At 52.6% G+C, this 21355-nt stretch overlaps 1 protein-coding gene across 2 annotated transcripts in view; it reads right to left on the bottom strand.

Moving 5' to 3' along the window:
• Positions 1 to 21355, bottom strand: part of Rgs5 (regulator of G protein signaling 5) — a 42178-nt gene that overhangs the window by 18937 nt on the left and 1886 nt on the right. For both annotated transcript variants that reach the window (XM_015491907.2, XM_015491905.2), the window contains exon 2: positions 1394 to 1504. In XM_015491907.2, coding sequence (XP_015347393.1) covers positions 1394 to 1504 — 111 coding nt within the window. The remainder of the gene's footprint in view (positions 1 to 1393; positions 1505 to 21355) is intronic.

The raw sequence follows: 21355 nt of genomic DNA, 5'->3' as shown, positions 1-21355 counted from the left end.
CCCTGCTGATGCCAAGGAGAGGGTCAGAAACACTTCCTCTGACAGAACGAGGGTAGAGAGCACCCAGGGGAGGAAAGAGATCAGGGTGCAGGCACCAAGCTGCCGGCCAGGCCAGGGGCACAGACCCGGCGCCCCAGGATGGGTGGGCAGGGTGGCAAGTTTGGGAGCAGCAGACATAAGCAGGCACTCCCAGGAATGAAAGGATTTTCTCAACCCTGAGAACTTTTGGGAGGGGTGGGGATGGAGGTCAAGGGGCAAGAGACCCTGCAGATGGGGTCCAGCATTCCTCCGGGACTTTAGCAGGAATCCCTGGGCCCAGACTGCAAGCATGTCTGTGGGGCTTCTGAGCAGCCCGTCAAGGCAGGCACAGTGCCATTTCTTAATGCCGATCCCGGCAGGTCAGTACCTGACCCACTGGCCACTTCCACACAGGTCTGGCCTGCTCCCACTGGCCTGAGACTGCTGCTTCCTGCTGATGAGCCCTTTCAGCTGTGAGAGTCCACTGGAGGCAAATGGAGATGTCCACTGAGGGTGAATGGCAATTTTAAAAAGAAAAGTCCATGTCGGTGTGTCTCAACTAGTCCAGCTAGTTGGAGGTGGGAGGTGCCTAGACAGGCATGGCTGGTGGAGCACCCAAGCGTTAGTTTAGGAAGGAGAAGGAAGCTGACAGGCACACTCTGTGGTCTCCAGGACCTTCAGGAGCAGAATTCACCTGGTTTCTCCCTCTGTGCAGAGACAGGAGGGCTGCCCACCCTGTGTGGTAGTCTAGGAGCGCGTGGGGACTCTGTGCCTCCCCTGCTGACGGACAGGGGGCCAGCGTCCTGCAGGAGCCGACACCTCGACTCCCTAGCAGCTTCCTGTGGTGCTGAGTTCACCTGAGCACAGGACACCCAGGAATGCTCTTCAGGACTGCAGGGAGCTCGGCTCTGCAGGACTTAACAGTGGCCACCCAGCATCCACTCTTCTCTGGACCTGGGAGGTCTCCACACTGGAGAAGAAGCTGAGTCTTGAATCATCTGCCTGACCCTCGGGGCCTCCAGAGGAAAACGCTCCTCACACCTGAGAATGCTGGCCCTGCCCCCAGCTGCCAGCTGCAGCTTCCTGGCTCATGGTCAGGGAGTGCTCCTGGCCCCAGCCAGCGCCAGATCTGAGTGCTGGCTGACCAAGCAGGTGGCTGCTCCCTCTTACAGAGTATGGTAAGTCTTTCCCAAGGTAAGGGCTCTTTCTCACTCTTCTTCTCTGAGTGTGTGTGTGTGTGAGTCTGCCAGTATCTGACATTGTGCTCCATCAATGGAATCATAGGGAAAGTGTATCTACAAGCCAACTCTCGGGGGACTCTGATCTGCAGAGAGTGATGAGGGACTGTGGAGCAGTGGAGCCAGGGCTCACTCACTTCTGGGGCTTGGCTGGCTTCTGCACCTTCTCATTGTATGGAATGATGAGGTCAACAGCCGAGTCGGGCTTCTGCAGGAGGGTGCCCAACTTGATCTTGATCTCCTTGGCCCTGGAAGAGAGAGAAGGGAACAGGAATGTCACACCAGCACACAGAGCTCAAAAACAGACCTCCTCTGCCTCCAGGAAACAAAGGACAAAGCCATGTCACTGCCTCTGTGCTTTCGCAGCAGGACGAGCACCAGTGCAGAGACTGCTGGTCAGCACTTGCAGGCTGGCCCTGGTTAGTCTGCACCGGCTTGTTTTGATCGTAATGGCTATACATGCATTCTCTTCTTTACTACATAGAAGCTACAGTAGTGTCATTTTCATCCCGAGGATGAGAATAACAGGGAGCTTAAATACCTACGACAACCAGCCAGGGTGAGCCCGAGGGTCTCTGGAGTTGACAGGGTAATGGCTCCGCATAGTCCACCCATCCTCAGGACTCTGTGCCCAACTACCAGTTGGTACATGACATTTTATAAATTATTGTTTACTGCCTGACCCCAGCTCCCCTTTCTGCAGGACGACGGAGTGTGCCTAGATGTGTGTGAGCCGTCCCAGCCACAGCGTTGTGTATTCTGCTGGGTGACATTCCTCTCCACTGGGCTTCCTCCTCAGCCCCAGCGCCTGGCCCAGCCAGCTGGCAGAGCCTCTCACATGCAGCCGCCTTCACAGAGGCAGACTGGTGGCCTCGGACCTGCCAGAGCCGTCTGCTGCCCTGTGTGGCCAGCATTTCAGGGCGTGAATGTAGTCCCGGTTCTGGACTCCCCTCCTCCAAGATGCAGCCTTCTCACTCTCAGTCCTAACGGTAATCTTGAGGTCATGCTTCCCTTTATCGGGACTGAGATAAAGAGCACTGAGCAATGCTCTGATTCTAACCAAGGAGCGAGCCCTGCAGACACCCAGATGGTCCTCGCCTGGGTGCTGTGGCACTTCGCCCAGCTCTTAAGGGTGATGTCAAACTGTATGACATTCATGATTATGTGTCTGTTTCCAATTTGACAAGAGAACTCCTGGAAAGTAGGTATCTTAAAGGCTTCCATCCCCTGTGCCTGGCCAAAGGCTGGCATGAAAAACATTCAAGAATACTTGCTGAAAATATCTAGGTCTTTTTCCTCAGAGAGCAGTTAACATTTTTCTTCGAGTGGAAACTAATCATAACCAGGTGAGACAGAGAAGCCATGGGGTCAACCTGTAGTTAAGTTAGGTTCTGCTTCTTTTCCACAAACCCCAGGGAGACCAGATGAAAGACTTCAAGTTACAGAATGCCAGGAGGAGTGATTACGGATGTCAGAGAAGTGAAGAGCACTCCAGGAAATATCTAGTTTTGACACCCCATTTTCCCTTAGCACAGGGGGTACAATAACTACTGCCAAGAGAGTCCATTCTGCATTGTCCATCCCTTCTGCTCTTTCCCCAAGACCTTCTCACCACTAACCCAGTGGGTTGGCTCCCTCCCTGCCAGCACGGCAGGCTGTAGAACAAGATGCTCTGTGCAGGACCAGGCCAAGATGTTAGGGTCCTCTAGGCTCAGGAGGGTGTGGGGAGGTAGGAGCTCTGTGCAGGACCAGGGCCAACTCCAGATGTTAGGGTCCTCTAGGCTCAGGAGGGTGTGGGGAGGTAGGAGCTCTGTGCAGGACCAGGCCAAGCCCAGATGTTAGGGTCCTCTAGGCTCAGGAGGGTGTGGGGAGGTAGGAGCTCTGTGCAGGACCAGGGCCAACCCCAGATGTTAGGGTCCTCTGTGCACCTCTAGGTGTATTAGGAACCATGACACACTCACTGTCTGGAGCAGTGCACAGCCTTCACCTGATGCAGAACCATAGTCTGGGAGGTATTGGGGAGGTTGTCTGCATTGTTCTTGCCTATAGAAAATCTGACATGAGTGCAATTATGACACAGAAGTAAGGAAAGTCATCTTCAAAGACCATCCCTATGCCAGGAGCAGGCTCTGTCTTAGGAACACATTTCGTTTCAAGTTTTCTGTGACTATTTATTTATGCTTTCCCCATGAATACACTGTATATACTTTGTAGATAAGTGCTCCAGATACCCCACAGAAAACTTTTACCATCCGTTTGAATCAGATTCCCAGTAGTCACTTGATTATAGTTGTTTTTTAATGGAATTATGTGGAAATCAACTGTTTATAAAATTGTTGTAGATAATCACATTCCATTCCATTCCATGTTTCACATTTCATCATGTGTAGTAAGTCACGTTCCGTTTCACTCAGCCGTAAAGAAGAATGACTGGACGACAGTTGCCAGTAAATGAATGGCACTAGAGATGATCATGCTAACTGACAATCCCCCAAATCAATAATAAGCCAATCCCCCAAATCAAAGGCAGAATGCTCTCTCTGATATGTGGATGCTCACACACAATAAGGGGAGGGAAGAGTAGAAGTTCATTGGATTAGACAAAGGGGAACAAAGGGAAGGGAGGGGGAATGGCAGTAGGAAAGACAGAATGAATCGGACATCACTTTCCTATGTACATATGTGAACACACGACCAGGGAAACTCCTCATCATGCACCACCACAAGAATGGGATCCTAATTAGAATAAGTCATACTCCACGTATGGATAATGTCCAAGTACTTTCTACTGTCATGTGTATATATAAAAAGAACAAATTTAAAAAATAAAGAAAGTCACATTCCACTTTCCCCCATGTTGGCCTCAGAGGTGGGAAGGGAAGCCCTGTTGACTACGGATGCCTTGCTCCCTCCGGGGGCTGCCAGCACAGCCCCTCAGAGACAGAGCCTGCGTGGGGGATGCCAGTCTGCTTAATTAGAAGGCTGCTGGGGCACAAGGGCCTGGCTGCGTCTGTGTGCAGGATCCAGGGCAGTCACAGTTGGAGCCACGCCTAATGTGGGCGCTTCTCAGTCTCAGGAGGAAAGTGTCGGGCCTGTTTCCTCCTGGCTTCTGGAATGCCTTCACACCCCTGTCCCCTTCCTCTCCTCTTAGCTGCACCCATAGGACTCCAGGAAGGCAGCAGGACCAATGGAAACTACAACAAAGCCCAAGCTCACTGAATTATTTCCCCTTTAAAAATAAACTGGAGCCTAGCTGACCTTAGAGTCAAAAGCAGCTGTCTGGCCTGTTTACTGGCAATTTCTGAACACACCGGCATTTCTTTCTGGCTGTCACTAAGGCCTGTTAACAGGAAATGATTTTATACCTTCTTACATCTGTCCTCCCTCTTGTTATCCTTTTGTTTTATAAGGAAAAACTTGTTTTGAAATGAAATCAATGGGAAATGCCCAGGTGAGAGTTTGATTAAAGGCTCAGAGGAAGATCACTCTTTCTGGAGACGACTCACATTAGTGGTTTCAACTGAAAGGGTTTGAGTGAGTCTAGGGTTCAGCAGTTTTGAATCTGCTCCCTGTGTAGGTATGCGGGCTGCAAAATTAAAATTGAAAGGTACTGGCCAATTAAACTCAGTGCAACCTAAGTCTCTGCTGCAGATGCCCCCTGCTGGCCAGGAAGGCATGAGCCAGCCCAAGAGCCTAGAGTCCAGGCTCCTTCAGAGGAAACACTACAAAAGCACATTTGCATATAGGCAGAAAGAATATGTCATTTTTGCCTCCTAAAAATGCAGCAAACACCCACGGGAAATGAATGCAAGCGTTTACAAAACTTGCAACAATCAGTCTCAAGGACTGAAGGAGGAAATGGGCCAGCCAGTCCTGTGTAACTGAGCTCAGAGGTACACGGGGCCCAAGAGGGGCCGCCAGACATGACAGCCCAGAGGACACTGGCTCACTGCGCCAGGCCACCAAGAAGGACTTGTGGGCTGGAGGCAGATAGGACATGGGATCAGAGCACTTTGTGAGATAGGGAGAGCTCAGGAGAGACGAGCAGGGCTAGTGAGCTTCCAGGACCTGCACAATACAAGGGCATGTGGGTGGAAATTAGGTCAGCGCGATGACGGCAATTCTCAAGCCCAGGGTCCTCTGAACACAGCCCCTGAAATCAAGATCAGCTCTCAGGCAGGGAGAAAGCAGCAGTGGTTCACAGGGGTAGAGAAAGAAAGAACATCTATCACTTTGGCATCTTGCCTTTTTCCAAATTAACCCCCTTTGTTAGAACTGTATAAAATTCACCCATTGCTTGGGCTTTATCAGAGTATGAAAGCACAGAGGTCTGGTGCAGGACAGGGTGCTACAGCATGTATCACCGTCCTAGCAGAGGTCTGGTGCAGGACAGGGTGCTACAGCATGTATCACCGTCCTAGCAGAGGTCTGGTGCAGGACAGTGGCGGCTTGTATCACTGTCCTAGCTGACACGTAATTAACCGGAGGGACATGGCAAATAGCTTTATGGTCAGTTAGTGGGAACCATTCTTCATTGGTCCAATGATAGAATGGTAGAGGAAGGTGGGAGACCTCAGGGGATAGATGTGTTAGTGACTTGCGATACAGTTGCACCTGGCCGTCTCTCCAAGGACACAGAGTCCTTCCTCATGTGCTGAGGCTGGATATTGATGCCTAAGGCATGCAGGTGGCTGAGGGAGCAGGAGTCAGCCCTGTTGGCTGTATCCATGGGAAGCACTTACCCTTCAGCCCTTGCAGCTCCCACAGTGCCCTAAGGCCCCCCTCAGTGCGTCCTCCTCACCACAGCTGCATTCTCTAGAGCTCCCAGTTCAGCTGCCACCACCAAGCCCCTCACGGGCAACCTGAAGGAAGAGGCTGGGGTGTCCAGACTGCTTGAACAAGCTGGCTTTCGGTCAGGACTGCCGGGCCATCACCTGCTATCCCAGCTAAGGGTGGAGGAGCCCTTGAGCCCATGAGTTCCCAACTGGCCTGGGCAGCAAAGCTGACCTCATCTTAAAACACCATAGCCTGGCCTCACACAGCTTCTCCTTTTGCTCATTCATTTAGTCAAGATAAAAAATATGCTTACTGAATGCCAGACCCTTGCCATTCACTATTACATGTTTGAAATTCCCCATGATATAAGACAGTCCTCTCCAGGAGTTTATGTTCTAGTTGGGTGAGACAGACACAAAACAAGGAATGAGAACCATGAAAAATGATGGCTTTTTGTAAAGGAGACTGGTTGTGTCTGTTTGTAACTGTGCTGGCTGTAACTGTGGCTGGTTATAATTCAATCTGGCTGTAATGGGAGCTGGACGTCATTGCACAGTGTGACATCTGTGCAGTAGCTGACCTTTCTGCTGGCCCTAGTCTGGAATGCACTTTTTAGTGGTCATCAGCAGCTGTTTGAAGGTCATACTCCCGAGGTGACTGCTCTGTGTCTCGGCAACCTGGTCAGGATCAAGGCCATACACTCTGCCAGTCAGCAACACGGCGCTGGCAGTGAGCTTCCTGTGTGGGAGACAGTGGGCTCCCTTCAATCATGGCACTGATTCTGGAAGATCTGGACTGGGGGGGGGGGGACACCACTCTGGGAACAGCTGCCCCAGCCACAGGATGGCAGAAATGTGCACTTAGCCCTCAGCCTACCACTAACTACTAATAGTTATAGGTATCTACCCAAAACACCTGGAGTTGGTCATGAGCAAGTTGATGTGGGCTCATCTTCCAGGCTGCTTACTATCGGAGGGACCTTGTGCAAATTCTGCAATATCTCCAGGCCTTAGATCCATGAGCCCCAGAAATGATAGTGACATTGAATGCTGCTGTAGGAGGAGTGGGAGGAGTGCAAGAAGTAACGCGTCATTGCAAAATCTCCCTGGCTCCTGGCCCAGGAATGGCACTCAAGTCATGGCCGGTGTTGTGCCACTGCTGACACCAACCTTATTGTCACCACATCCACTTAGGTAACAGGCATGCACTTAGCTGCCTTGAGGCGTTTCCTATTCCTGGGGAGTCAGTTTGACTCCTTAGGCTCTGTCCCTCCTCAGTGGGTGAATGGACTATCTCCTCAAATATGACTTTCTTGGTAATGTAACAAAGACACAAATGTGAGAAGAATTAAGACAAGCCAGATGTGATTCCTGGTGATTCCACATGTGGAAGGTAAGAAGAAAGCTAGGCTTCAAACACCAGGAGACAGTGTACTGTGAAACAGCAACTGGAAGAAGAAATGAGACCTGACTCATTTCAGGCACAGGAGGAAGGTCCACTGCTTCCTGGTCACCTGGGAGAAACACATCCTGTCTCCCGGGTCCTGAGATGTCCAAGGGTGCACAACCAGGTGAGATCCAGTCGTCGAACTGATCACACAACCCCTGAACCCACAATCAAGGACTCCACCAGGGTCCATTGGCCACCACTCCTCCAGCCAGGGACAGAATACAGGCAACCTGAACCACTCTACCGACAATGGCTCTCCTCCCCGAGGAGCCAGCTCAAGTGTCCCTCTGTGTGCACTTTCCTCTTGCTGTAGGACTCCAGGCATTTGTGCTCCTGTCTCTGAGAAGATGATATGGATAGGAGCCCATTCCCACCTGTTCCCAACCCAGCACTCCCTGGGGAGAAATGCAAGCTTATCCCCAAAGAGGATGGAGAAGACCACTTCTCGATGAGTGATAAGAAAAAAGCAGGAAAACCAAGAGGGGAGAGAGGGGCACCCTGGGGCAAGGCCACAGCAGCCATGTAGGTTCTCTAGCTTGTCACCCCACACTGCACACCTTGGCAGCACCACAGAGAGGGACGGAGGAGCGGTACCCCTAGCACCGGGAATCCGACTGGAACACAACCTGCAGGACAGACATGGAATGGAGCTTCAAACAGGAAACAAACAGCAATGCACCCTTCTAGAATTATTCATCAGAATCATTATTATTAACTAGGATTATTAAGGAACCAGCCTCCTGGAAGTGCAGAAAGGCTCCCTTGGACAGGGCTTGCTCCAGCTGAACAGGGAAGGGAGCTCACTAGCCCTTCACCACCTGGACAGGGAGTGCGGCGGGATTCCCACCAAGGCGAGGTCAGCAGGAGACCAGATACCAGCCATTTCATACAGATGCCATGACATTTGAATGGTGCATTGATATTACTAGGCATTTCCCAGATTTCTGGCCATGATCACGGTCACCAGCAACCTGCTGAGGGCATCCACTCTCTTCCCTGCACCTGGCAGGAATGCGTCTTTCAACTGCAGTGAACGTCCTGACTCAGGTGACGGGTGATGTAGCTGGCAGCATTTGCAGGGCACTAATCTGCACCTTGCCAAGGCTGTTCCTGGAGAGAGCCACGTGGAGCCTTGCACTCTTGTCCAGAAAACCAAAATAACACTAAAGCCAAGCTCTATCTCCCTAAAGACAAGTGATGGAATACCAGTGGCAAAGAGCAAGAATGTTGGTGCCAAGTTACCCAGATCTTCCTTCCTGAAGGTGTGACTCTGGGTGAGCTTCTGCACACCCCTTTGCCTGTTTCCTCATCTGTGGGATAGGTGACCACAGTGCCTTGGTGAGGCCACTTCTCAATGAGTAACAGGCAGGTACCTAGCTGCCTTGAGTCGACATGAGTCCCCGCCATGCTGGTGCCGGGAGCTCCAGGAACAGCTGCCTTGGTATCACCATTAGACTGTCCTCCTCATTCTTAATAAACTGCATGCACATTGCTCTTGTCTCTTAGAAAGTGCTCCGAGTGTGCCCGTCCTCTCCCTCCTAAGTGCACCGCCCTCTCCAGGCTGAGGCTGAGACCCCGGCCTCACTTTTTCCATCTTCTCCTTCAACACCATCTTCATTCACTGCTGAACCAGCCTCTGGAGACCTCCCCTGCTCACCTGTGATGGGTCCCAGCAACAGCCATAGTGGCTCCTCCCTCGAGAGGGCAGGAGATTCACCTGGAGAACAGACTCTGGGCCCACCCAGAGCACCTTGGGCCAGGAGCACGGAGAACCACAGGTGTTCCCACCCTCCTCTCCGGCTTCCAAGTCCTCCCTCCCTAACCTCACTCCATTCTTCCTCCAGTGTCTCCTGCCCTATCCTGGAGCCTCCTCAGCACCTGCAGCCGGCTCCCTTCCTCCACCTAGGTACCAGCTTGAAACTTCTGATACTCTGGGTGAGACAGTCCTCTCCTCCCCAGACCTTTGAAGCCACACTAGCCTTGCCTGTCTTCTCTCCTCCCTACTGTGAAATCACAAGATGGAGGCATTTTTAAACCATGTTAGAGAGTCTTTAATTTGCTTTGCTCCCATTTTAAAAGTGGAAAACCTGAGTTCATAGAAATTGGAAGATGTCCTCCACTTCTCATAGCTAGTAAGCAGCAGAGCTAGGACAGCAGATTTTCTTGGTTCCTAGAGTTCCGTGTTCACATTCTCAGGGAACAGCCTCCTGGAGCAAGGCAGGGCATGCTGCCTGCGTCTCTACAGAGCATCTCAACAGTGGTAAGTGGCTGACGTTGCTTTAGCTGCTGGGGCAGAGAGGAGAAGCCAGCAGGCCTCGGGTTTGTTCCAACTCCTTACCAGCAGGGTGACTTGGGCGGGTTCCCTCATTTCAAGTCTTCATTTCCTGGGTAAAATGGTGATAAAAGAGTTCCTACCTCATAGACACATTGTGAGGCTGAGGAAAACCATGCATTCAAGCATTTAGAATACACTCAGTGCACAGAAAATACCCAACACATGGCTACTTCTTATTACTGTCACTCCCCCATGGTGGCAAGGTGTAGAAGGTGTGGTTATTGGGCAGATGCTAAACAGATGTGTGGAAGGGATGAAGTATGATTGCACAGGAAGGAGGGATGGATCGGGTGGGATAGGATGGGATAGTATAGATGGGATGGGATAGGATGGGATGGGATAGATTGGAGAGGATGGATGGGATGGGATGGGATGGGATAGGATGGATGGGATGGGAAGGGATAGAATGGGATAGGATGGATGGGATGGGATAGGATGGGATGGGATAGATTGGAGAGGATGGATGGGATGGGAAGGGATAGAATGGGATAGGATGGATGGGATGGGATAGAATGGGATGGAATGGGATAGGATGGGCTGGGATAGGGTGTTGGGATAGGATGGATGGGATGGGATGGGATAGGATAGGGTGAAATAGAACTGGATGAGATGGATTGAGAGGATGGATGGGATAAGATGGGATGGGATGGGTGGGATGGAATAGAATGGGATATGATTGGGTGGGATGGGATGGCATGACATGGGTAGGATGGGATAGGATGGAGTGGGACGGGATGGCATGACATGGGATGGGTGGGATGGGATAGGATAGGGTGGATGGGATGGATGGAATGAGATAGGATGGGGCACGTGCATAGGATGAGATGGGGTGGAATGGGATGGGATAGGATGAGGTGGGATGGGTGGGAAGGGGTATACAAAGATCCCCTTGGCACTCAAGACGAGCTCCTTCCAGAACATCTCCCCCTCATAACTATGGAACTCGTTCTGAAAGCATTGAGAATATTGCTGTTGGCCCTTCAGCGGGCGCCCGGAGGTGGGGGGACAAAGGTAGTGAGTTGGAGGCCTCTGCAGCTACCTTGGGTGGCTCAGGCACATTGCAGTATCACCCCCATGGTATTTTAAAAATAGTATTGTTTTCCCCAAGTTAAGGGTTCCCATGGAGACCAAGACATTCCCATGCTTTTGTGGCCTGTCTCTGACATCCTCCTCTGGAGTGAGGGGGGTCAGGGGAGGACACACAGGCAGGACAGAAACAGCTCCCTTCCCTCTGACCTTCAAGTCCCATCTTATTCAAAATGTCACTGGCAGGATTTCTAGACTTTTGGAGATCCGGTTGGAAAACTAGATAATGAATTGTGGGAAAATGGTCCTCTGGTTGGGGCAGACAGATGCCATGGCTATTTTGAGTCCCAAAGGTGGAGGGTCAGGGGAAATTCCCGTGAGACTTCTCTGAAAGCTGTCCTCCCACAGCCCTGGAGCATCTCCGCATCCCTCTCTCAATGGCCATAAGGACTTCAGGATGCAGGGCTTCTGGTAGGTGGGCCTCATTCACCTTGGTTCATACACGACAAGAGAAAAGCCCCCAGGGTGAGGCAGGGCCTTGGAGAAGGAGCGAGGGAGGGAGGAGAGTAGAGCTAGTGGATCTCAGGGAGCACGCACACGAGCCCTGTCACTCAATGACGTTCAGCCCCCAGAGCCTCAGTGGAGAGGCAGATTCACAGCCACCGACATTTTGGTTGGCATGTATCTTTGCCACGTGGCTAAAAGGGCATGTTCAGCAAGCCATGATGGCTCAGTGAGAATAAGAACACCATTCTGCAGTGTGGAATTAGGTCCCAAAATGTCGCCCTACCAAATGTCCTATTCTCAAGAACTCTGCTTTCTGTACTAATTCACTTGTAAGACCTGAGCACAGCAGCCGCTATTTGCCATGCTGTCCTGGAAACCATGGGGATGTTTCCCAAACCAGGGGAAACCCTTCCTACTTGTAGCTTCCACCCCCTCAGGGCACAGCAGTACACAGCAGGCTGCTGAGATGTGCTGCAGAGAGCTTGGTTGGGGTCGGCACCCTGCAGTTGACCCCAGCCCAGAGAGCACACTGAATTCACTGGCAAAGCTGTGAGGTTGACAGTACCTGCTCTGCACATCTTACTGAGAATTAAATTAGAGAATATCAAATACCAAAGTTGAATCTGAGAAAAATAGGGTAAGAAGTGCTGCTAACTGTAAGAAGGTTTTAAAAAAAATCTGCAATAGTTAAAAGCATGGAGAACTAGCTTCTCCCTGGGGAGAACTAGGAAAAGTTTCCTGGGCAGGCAGGTATCTGGGGATGTCTGACATGGCTGAGACCCTGCAGTCCAGGAAAGAAGAGAACATTTGTACCCCAAAGCCTCTCCCAGCTCTGTGGGGTTTCCTCCCAAAGTTTAATAGAAGCTCACACTTTCAGTTCTGAAACACTTCCTGGAGATTTTAAAGAGGTTCTCAAGGTCCATGCCTGTATTTGAGGATCACACTCCTGGAAATGTCTCCCCAGCATTCTGAAACCACCCTCCAGCTTCCCCCATCCAGGTGACTCTCACATCGAGTACAAGACTGAGAGCCACCCACATGGGGGGTCACTGAACAGGGGTGGCTGCGCCCCAGACCAGACCAGGCTTTGAGTGGAAGCAGAGGGTAGGAGCCAGGTAGAGGTCACCAGTGCCACCAGTGGAAGCCCAGGTCTCACCAGTGCCCCGAGTTGCACCAGCCCGAGGCTGAGCTCCCTCGAGTGCCACTGAGGCAAGTGAAGAGATGATTTCATGTATCAGAAAAGCCAGTGGCGATCACAGACCCTTGTTGGATATGAAACACACCAAGGAATAAGACCTGAGAACTCAGAGACACTGTCGGGAACAGCCCCAGAGAAAAGGGAAGAACCGTGACTTCCCCGAGGAAAGCACGAGGTGAACTTTGAAAAGACCAGGCCTGCACTGAGAAGGTTCCCCTTCCCCCATGGTCCTGGCTGGACAGTAATGGCCCTCCAGTGACACCCAGGTCTCAGTGCCTGGACAGGAAGGGGCTTTGCAGAAAATATCAAATACCAAAGTTGAATCTGAGAAAAATAGGGTAAGAAGTGCTGCTAACTGTAAGAAGGTTTTTAAAAAATTCTGCAATAGGTGTCAAGTGGGGGATCTGCAGTGGGGGTTATGCTGGGCTTTCGGGTGGTCAGAGGGTCATGATGGGCAAGGCAGGAGGGCCAGGGTCATGTGATGAGATGCAGAAGTACTGGAAGATGCTACTGCTGGTCGTGAGGGTAAAGGATGGAGCCGTGGTCCAGGCATGCGGATGGCCTTTGAAGTAAGGAGAGGCAAAAGGTGTCTTCCTCCCTCGGCCTCCAGTGGGTGTGTGGGATGCACCTGCAGGTGGTGCTGGCCTTCTCCCCGAGACCTCCAGCCCTGCTGAGAATAACTCAGCCTGCGGCAAGGCTACAGCAGTGGGGCCAGTTGACCCCAAGGAGCACTCCGCCTTTGCTCCTCAGAGAGACCGTGTAGACACCTAAGGCCGTGCTCTGCCCATTTGCCCCTGGGCCAGATGATCTGCTTCTAGCCTGTGGCCTCCTCCTGGCCCAGCTGTGCCCCCTGTCGTTCCTCTGTCCCTGGCCCAAAAGCTCAAACCAGACATGTCTGACAGCCTCCATTACATACGTGTCCACATAGCCTGGTTTTTACACATGTGTACATGTGTGTGCTGTCTGAATTAACCCCTAGAGCCTTGCATACAGAAAGTGCAGCTGGTTTTTTGGTGCTGGGGATAACACCCAGGACCCAGCCTGTGCTGGCAAACACTCTGCCACGAGCTCACTCCAGACCTTTTTATTTTGCTTTGAGACAGGGCCTCACTAAGCTGCCCAGGCTGGCCTGGAACTTGCCATCCTCCTGCCTCAGCCTCCTGAGTCACGGGGATCACAGGCATGGCTACCATTGGTGGTTCACACCTTTTAAAAAAAAATCAAACTAATAAGTAGCGATGTGTAAGCATCAACTTACCAACTCTTAAATTATCCAGAAAGATCAGGGCAAGGGATTCTGAGTAAATATCAGCTAATAATCCCTAGAAGAGGTCAGAGTTCAGAAAGACATGCTCAGGACCTTCTTCCAGAGGAGCCTCCCAACCCCAGCCAACCCTGGCCAGGCGGTCCTCTGTGACTCTCCCTCTCTGGGTCCTCGCAGTGGGCCCTTTCCCTTGGGTCCCGTTCTGCACCCGCTCTGCAGCTCTGTGGGGAGGTGGAGATGGCTGCCTGTTCTGGGCCAGGCCTGGGGCTGGCTGCAAGGCCCTTCTGGGGCAGGCAAAGAGGAAGAGCACCCCACTTTCCAGCCGACCGGGCAATCAGCACCTCATCTGCTGCTCCCAGTCATCCTGTGCCCGTGAGGACACAGACCTGGAGGAACCAGATTATTTGCCCAAGCTCACACAGTGAAAGGCAATGGCAGGACTCCACCCAATCTCATTTCAGTGTCTGGGCTCTTGAAAACTGCACATACTGCTCAGGTCCTCAGACAGTCTAACTGGCAGCTAAATGCATCTGATACATAAAAATGTGGGAAAAGGAAAACCTTAAAGGCTGCAGTGTAGTCACCAAAGCCAAAGCACGGTGTTAACAGAAGAGCAAATGTTTTGAAATTAAAGACACAGCAGTATGAATTTAAAGACAAATTTGTGAATCAAAGCCCATCAGGTAAAGTGAAATAAAGGTGACTTGTGAACCCAGAGGCTTCGCCTCAGCTCTAGTCCTGCAAGACACGTGGCCTGGACACATCACCACAGGAGTGCAGACCTGCCTGCCATCTGTGGAAAAGGGACAGGCTGTCTGTAGTCCCCAGCTGGGTGCAGACTGGGGAGGTGGACACGCCCTGTGTAGGGCAGGGGTCCATCAGCTCCCCCATGCCTGCGGTGTGCCCCGTGTGACAGAAGAGTGCTATGCCTTCTCCCTGGATGGTCTCCATGTGAGCTGTCGCTCCTTCCCCTGCCCTAAGTGACCATGAGGCAGGGCCTGCTCCCTGATGCTCCTCCCCGCAGCTGTCCTGCCATCCACACTCACACCTCAGCACACTGCAAGCGTTCGGCCCTGACTGGCCCAGCAGGAACAAAGGCAGGACTATGGTCAGTGAATCTGGATAATGACAGAGTGGGGGGCGGTTTTCTAAAATAAAGGATTTCTGAGCCTTCTGGTGAGAATTTTGAGAAAACCCAACTTTCATTTTCCCCAGGGCCACAGCTATAACAGGAAGTGAGTGGCCTTGAAGCCCCCAGTACAGCCACCAGGGGCGCTGGAAGAGATCCATGCCTGTGGGTTGTCCACTGATTGTGTCAGCAGATGCGGTGAGAGTGGCTGCCCATCCACCCTGGGTTACTCTTTTCTGCAGTAGCTAAAAGGAAAGGCAGTGCTGGGCAGACCTCCACTGCAGACAAGCTCAGAGGTGGGTCTGTCCGAGCTTTAACTACCAACCTAGAAGCCGCTGGCAAAGGGAAAATTCACCCAGACAACAAAAGTACCTCTGGTCACCGAGAGGTAGCCAGAGTGGGGTGGTGAAGCCAAGCGATGTCTGGGGCTTCAGGGCAAGGGGCTGGTGTGGGTTCTGGAGGGAATTCAGTCTCCTGAGGAGCTTCCTGCAGTGGGTGGGGCTAGCAGACCTCTACAGAGGCTGTGCCTGGTCTAGGGGAAGGCGGCTGTGGCCGGGTCCCCCCACCTGCAGGACTGCTGAGGAACACTGTGACTATCCCTCTTCCTGCAGGAATGCCAAGTGAAGTATCCCAGAGGTGGTGGCGGATGAGCACAGCATGTGAGTGTGCAGGCTGGCCGTGTGATTCTCGGTGTCCAACCAGAGAGTAGGCCTGCTTCCTGGGCATGGCAAATGCACCCCACCTTACTGCTGCAGGGGGGGGCAAGAACCAGGAAGCCTCATCAAATTCCCTGCTTCCTCCCGAGTGTCTTACAGGTGCCAATAAGACAGCAGACTGATTGACACGCATGGGAGAGTTTGGAAGGGAGAGCCAGACTCTTCTCCAAGGTCGAAATGTTTAAAAGGTCACCAAGAAATGAGGTGGCCCAGTGCGACACTGGACATGACAAAGAGGAGGGAGGATAGAAGAATACAAGGGCCATCGATGGCTGGAAGCCAGGCCTGTGTGACCCCGAGGGCTGGGGACAAGAAGCCCCATGATCCTCCCACATTAGAGGGCCCCACTCAGGCCCCTTTGTTTTCCAGGTTGGAGAAGTGTAAAACCAGGAGACAATAGCTATGATCAGGAGCCTGACCTGCAAAACTGCCTGAAGCGAAAGTCGGACCACTCTATCGAGACAAGATCCGGAGGGGCCAGGGCACTGGGCTGGGCTCGGCCCCTGCAGGGCATCCAGAGCTTCCGGATGAGTAGGTAGAATGATCAGGGAGTCAGAAGTTTCACCCCTGAGAGACAGGTAAGAATTGAAAGGTCAACAGGTTCCCAGAGCTGGACTTTGAACAGGCTCTGTGAAGTGGCTCACGTGTTGGACCTTGCATGAGATCATCTGCAACTGGAACCTGTTTCCATACCTGACTGTAAAACCAAAGACACTGAAATCGGATCTCTAAGCCCTGCTAACTGAAGACGCTCTTCGCAGGTCCACAACACTGTCGGTGCAGCCGGATCCAAGAGCAGCTAGAGTACTGGCGGGGACTCTGCCTGGGATGTGCAGGCGGAAGATGCCCAGACTCAGCCCAGGTCTGCCTTGCTGCACTCTCTATGTCCACCATTTTATGCACCTGGGGCTTCTGACAAGAGCCCAAGGACCTCCCACCAGTGCTGCCACAACACGTACTAGAGGATTCCCTCGGAGGGGCAAGTCCTACCTTGCCACTGGACATTAGTCAAAACCATCTCTCTAACCTTGAACAAAAAGGAGTCTTGAGCCTTGAACACCAGGTCTTGGCCATGTGCAAGCCCTCTCGTGGGCGGCTGTGCAGAGCAGGTAGTTTGTGAGCTGGGGGAACTTACACAGAATCGTGCTTCCAGGGTGCAAGGAGGAGATGGACTCATGGAGCCTTTTTCCCCAGAACTATTTTGGCACAGTGTGAGAGCTGCAGATTCTGCCATCACCTGGACCGTGCCCATGAGCACTCGACTGGCTGACAGAGCCATGCTGGGCTAATGGACAGCACTTCAAAGATGAAGGGAGAACAGCTCAGACCAGAGGTTGGCCTGCAGCTTTCCCAGCGGTGATGGGAGAATCAAGCAGTGGAACACCTGCCGCACTCCAGTTTCCACTGAGTCAGGGGGGTGGCCACAGACCTGGCCAGAGAGAAGGGCAGTGGCAACCAAACCTATCAAAGGCATACCCACAGCAAATGTCTCATCTCATGAGGGGGTCTCCATTGTGGGAATTTGATGGCACATTGAAGTAGGACCTGCCATCAGCAGGACATCCCGGGTCTAGAAGGAGATATCCCGGGAGCACGAAATGGTGGACAGAGTCTGCAGCAAGGCAGACCTGGGCTGACTCTGGACATCTTCCTCCTGCACACAGCAGGGAGTGAGCTGAGGCTGGAACCTTGGAGGCCACGGGCATCTAGACAGGATCAGATACTGACCATGGGCTTCACTTTCCAGGGTTAGGCACCAGTGCTCACAGTCCCATGAGAAACAGGAAGGCACCGCCCAGGTTTGCAAGGGCTGGCTGTCACTTCTGCAGACCCGGAGTTCAATTTGAAACCCATAACCCCCGACGGGCAGAGATCATCTTCAGAGTAATGATTTGATAGAGACATGGAACGGGAACTAACACATGGGCTGTCTAAAGGGGTGGAGTGGAGACAGGCAGGACAGGCTGGTCCAGCCTTCATGGGCTCAGCACAGGAGTGCTAAAGCAGAGGCCCCCACGCTGATGGATCTGGGAATTAGGGCAGAGGATGCTTTCCCAGCACGAGGCTGTTCCCTTTATGTTCCATATCACCCACATTACTTCCCATCACTAGACACAGTAGTCAGAGGACTAGGGCTGCCACTACAGGCCTGGGAGAAGGGAGGTCCCTAAGGGTCTGGGGCACTGTGCCTTCTCCTCTCTGGAAAAACCCCCAGTGCCCTGTATGGTAAAATGCCCGCAGTGGTAAAAGTCGCCCCTCATTCAGCACCTGGGCAAAGCCCCTGGCCACTGCAGGAGCAGGGTGATGCAGGAGGCTCCTGGGGACTGGCAAGAGCCCATGGCAGAGGCCACAGAATGGGCAAAACTAATGCCACCCCCTGAGTAGAGATCTGGGTATAGATAAAAGGAAGAAGCCAAGGCAAAAGCAGGAGAAGGCAGTGAGGAGGAAGGAAGCCTGACATCACTTGGAAGGCTCAGGGCAGGAGACGTAGGTCTCAGCTCAAGCCAAGGCTGCGGGGCTCTTTGTAGCACCCAGCCTTTCATCTGACCAACAGGATGGGAGAGAGCGCAGATGTGATTCCCTCCGCCTAAGAAGGTCTCCACATGGTGCAGGGCAGGCTGAACAGGTGGAAAAGAGAGGGTACCCACTAAGGGCCAGCATTTATTGACGGTTATAATTGACTGTAAGGGTTTAGCCAGCCAGAGGCCAGGGGTAGCTCTGCGGCACAATGAGAAATATATATATATATATATATGTGTTCTCAGTTCCAAATTCCTGACAGAGCTCCTACCTCCCCACACCCTCCTGACCCTAGAGGACCCTAACATCTGGAGTTGATCCTGGTCCTACACAGAGCTCCTACCTCACCACACCCTCCTGAGCCTAGAGGACCCTAACATCTGGGGTTGACCTGGTCCTACACAGAGCTCCTACCTCCCCACACCCTCCTGACCCTAGAGGACCCTAACATCTGGGGTTGGCCTGGTCCTGCACAGAGCTCCTACCTCACCACACCCTCCTGACCCTAGAGGACCCTAACATCTGGGGTTGGCCTGGTCCTGCACAGAGCTCCTACCTCACCACACCCTCCTGAGCCTACAGGACCCTAACATCTGGGGTTGGCTCTGGACCAGCACAGAGCTCCTAACTCATCACACCTTCTAGAGCCCAGAGAACTCTAACATCTGGGGTTGGCCCTGGTTCCTACACAGAATTCCTAACTCATCACACACTATGGGGCATGAGGTACCAGCTCGCCACTTTACCAGGGGGAAACCTAGGCATACAGACACAGTTCCCACACATTCGTGGCAGCTGTCTCTGACCTTGGGCTGCCCAGGCCTGGGAGAAGCTCTCATGGCCTTATGGCCTCCCTCATGAGGTCAAGCACAGCTCCTCAGGCTCTAGAACCACTCCTAGTTCCCCAGGCCTGGGACCCTAAGGGTTCCACATTTTCCCACTCCCTCCATCCAACCCGCTCCAGAGTTTCGGAGAAAAGCAAGGGGAACCAACTTCCCTTGGGTTGCCTTCCTGGTCACTGATGTTGGGTGCATCTCTATGCTGCACAGAGCCATGAATCCAAGTTTCACCTGCTCAGCTGGAAAGCAGGGTCTCAAGGGAAAAGCAGCTGCCCTGGGGCATGGCCTGGAAACCGACAGAGCGGATCTGCCTGAGGGCCCGCAGCAGGCCTCCATGTCACAGGGACACTGTTCACTGGGCTTCTGTAAGCTGTTTCTAGGGCCTGATGCAGGGTATAATTCAGAGCTTTCCCTTAGAAGTTGACCTGTTTGCAAAGCACAAGGCTACCCTACCTATTTCATAAAGGTTCTCGCCTGCCCTCCGTGAGGCAGCCACCAGGTCCCTTCTGGTGCTTAGAGAGGAGGATGGAAAGGAAGGACCTTGTGGGTGCAGGAACTGAGAGCCAGGGAGGCCAGGGTGGTGGGCTGCACTTTCTCAGGTGCCTCTGAGAACAGTCCTAGAGTGGCTCCCTGGGTGCCTGCTAACAGCTTCCCAGGTCTGCTTCCATCTCTACAGAACATTCTGCTGGGCTACATGTGATTAAAAGTACAATTTTACTCACAGTGGTAGGAGATCACGAAGCACATGCAACAGCACGTATTAATCTCAGGATTCTACACATGCAGTAAATTAGAAAGTTCATCAATCAGCTAAAAAGAGCTTGCTCCCTAGCTGTTGTTTGATGTTCCATGTGAACACTCATCCTGGAGTATGAGGATTTACTGTACCTATAGAACCACACAGTGGGAAGTGTGCCGCCCGGCCCACCCAGAGCCCAGGGTGAGACCCTGCACGACACATGAAGATCAGGAGTGAGCTGACCTGGTGTACATGGCACAGAATTGCTGATCTGACCCCAGCCCAGGTAAGTGTTGATGGTGACAGTGAATCAGACACATCAGTGATGGGGACGACTAGACAAGCCTTCCCTCATGAGTCTCAGGAAACTTAAAGCCAACTTACAAAAATATGAAGGGCAGAACCAGGGGCAAGCCAACTCTGGGTGCTCTGCTGGCCAAGGAGTGTGCCTCGGGGCCATGAGGCCTGAGGCTGTTGGGTTCTGGGGCAGTGGAAGGGGAGAGGAAGCTGGGCCCAGCGAGCCTCCAGGACACACAGGTAAGGCAAGCTCAGCTTCTCTGTGGGCAGAGGATGCTGCTGGTTCTAGTCATCTCCAGGTGTTTGGCTCCAGCTCTGCTCCTGAGCCCATTCCTCAGGCTTTACCCAGAGCAGGTAGGGGCAGGGGCAGCCATGAACAGCAGCAGCTCTGGCCTGCAGTTGGTCCCTGGGCCATATTGATGCCCTAGCGGAGGCTGACAGCTGGGACTTAACTGCTCCCAGTCCCTCTTGTGTGCAGGGCATTAACTATCTTGCTGTTGACCACAGTGAGCAAGCCCCCTTGGGCCTCATTCAAATCACTATAGAGCCTTGTAGAAACAAGTAACAGGCCGTGTTATCGCCCAAGAAATCAATTTGATGTTGTGTCTAGGGTGGAAGTCACCCAAAATAAGACCCGGGTTCTTAAAGAGACAGAAGTTCTAGGTGACTTTCTCAGATAAGCCTTGGCATGGCTTCAGGCCAGAATGCAAGCGCTTTTCCTTGGATAATACAGATCACACTAAACTCAGTCAAATCCATTCCTAATAATAGGAGAAACGTCCCTTCCTCCAGGCACCACATAGGGTTGTTAGGTGAAATTTTCTAATGAGATACTTGCTCTGCTTCTGTTCACTTCAGACACTTGGGACATCCTCAAGAGCACTGTCCGGCCCCAGGACAACCAGCTCCAGGAATGCTGGCTGGGTAACCCCTGCATCCCAATACCTTCTTCTGTCCAGCAATCTAGCTACTTCTATCTGATGCAGTCAGGGTACAGAGAAGGCAGAGAAGCCCCCTCTGCCTCTAGCAGCCTCCTCCTCTCCTGGCCCCTGTCGTTGGGGAAAGTGACCATCTGCACATCCAGACCCCTTCTGAGCACGTCTCCTCAGGAACTCACTCAATTCCCGGAGCCAGCCTGTGGCAGACTCAGCATCTGCGTATTACAGATAGATAAGGAAACTGAAATAGAGCTTAAACACTGGCCAGAGCCTCAGTTTGAGCAGAGGAGGTAGGACATGGCCCAGGCAGTTTGCTGATGGCATCTGCATTGAGCCTTGTTCCCTCACTCTGCAGCACCCACCCCC

The sequence above is a fragment of the Marmota marmota genome, unplaced genomic scaffold (genome assembly GCF_001458135.2).
Source record: "Marmota marmota marmota unplaced genomic scaffold, marMar, whole genome shotgun sequence".
Lineage (NCBI taxonomy): Eukaryota > Metazoa > Chordata > Mammalia > Rodentia > Sciuridae > Marmota > Marmota marmota.
This window is presented reverse-complemented; position numbering and strand designations above follow the sequence as displayed.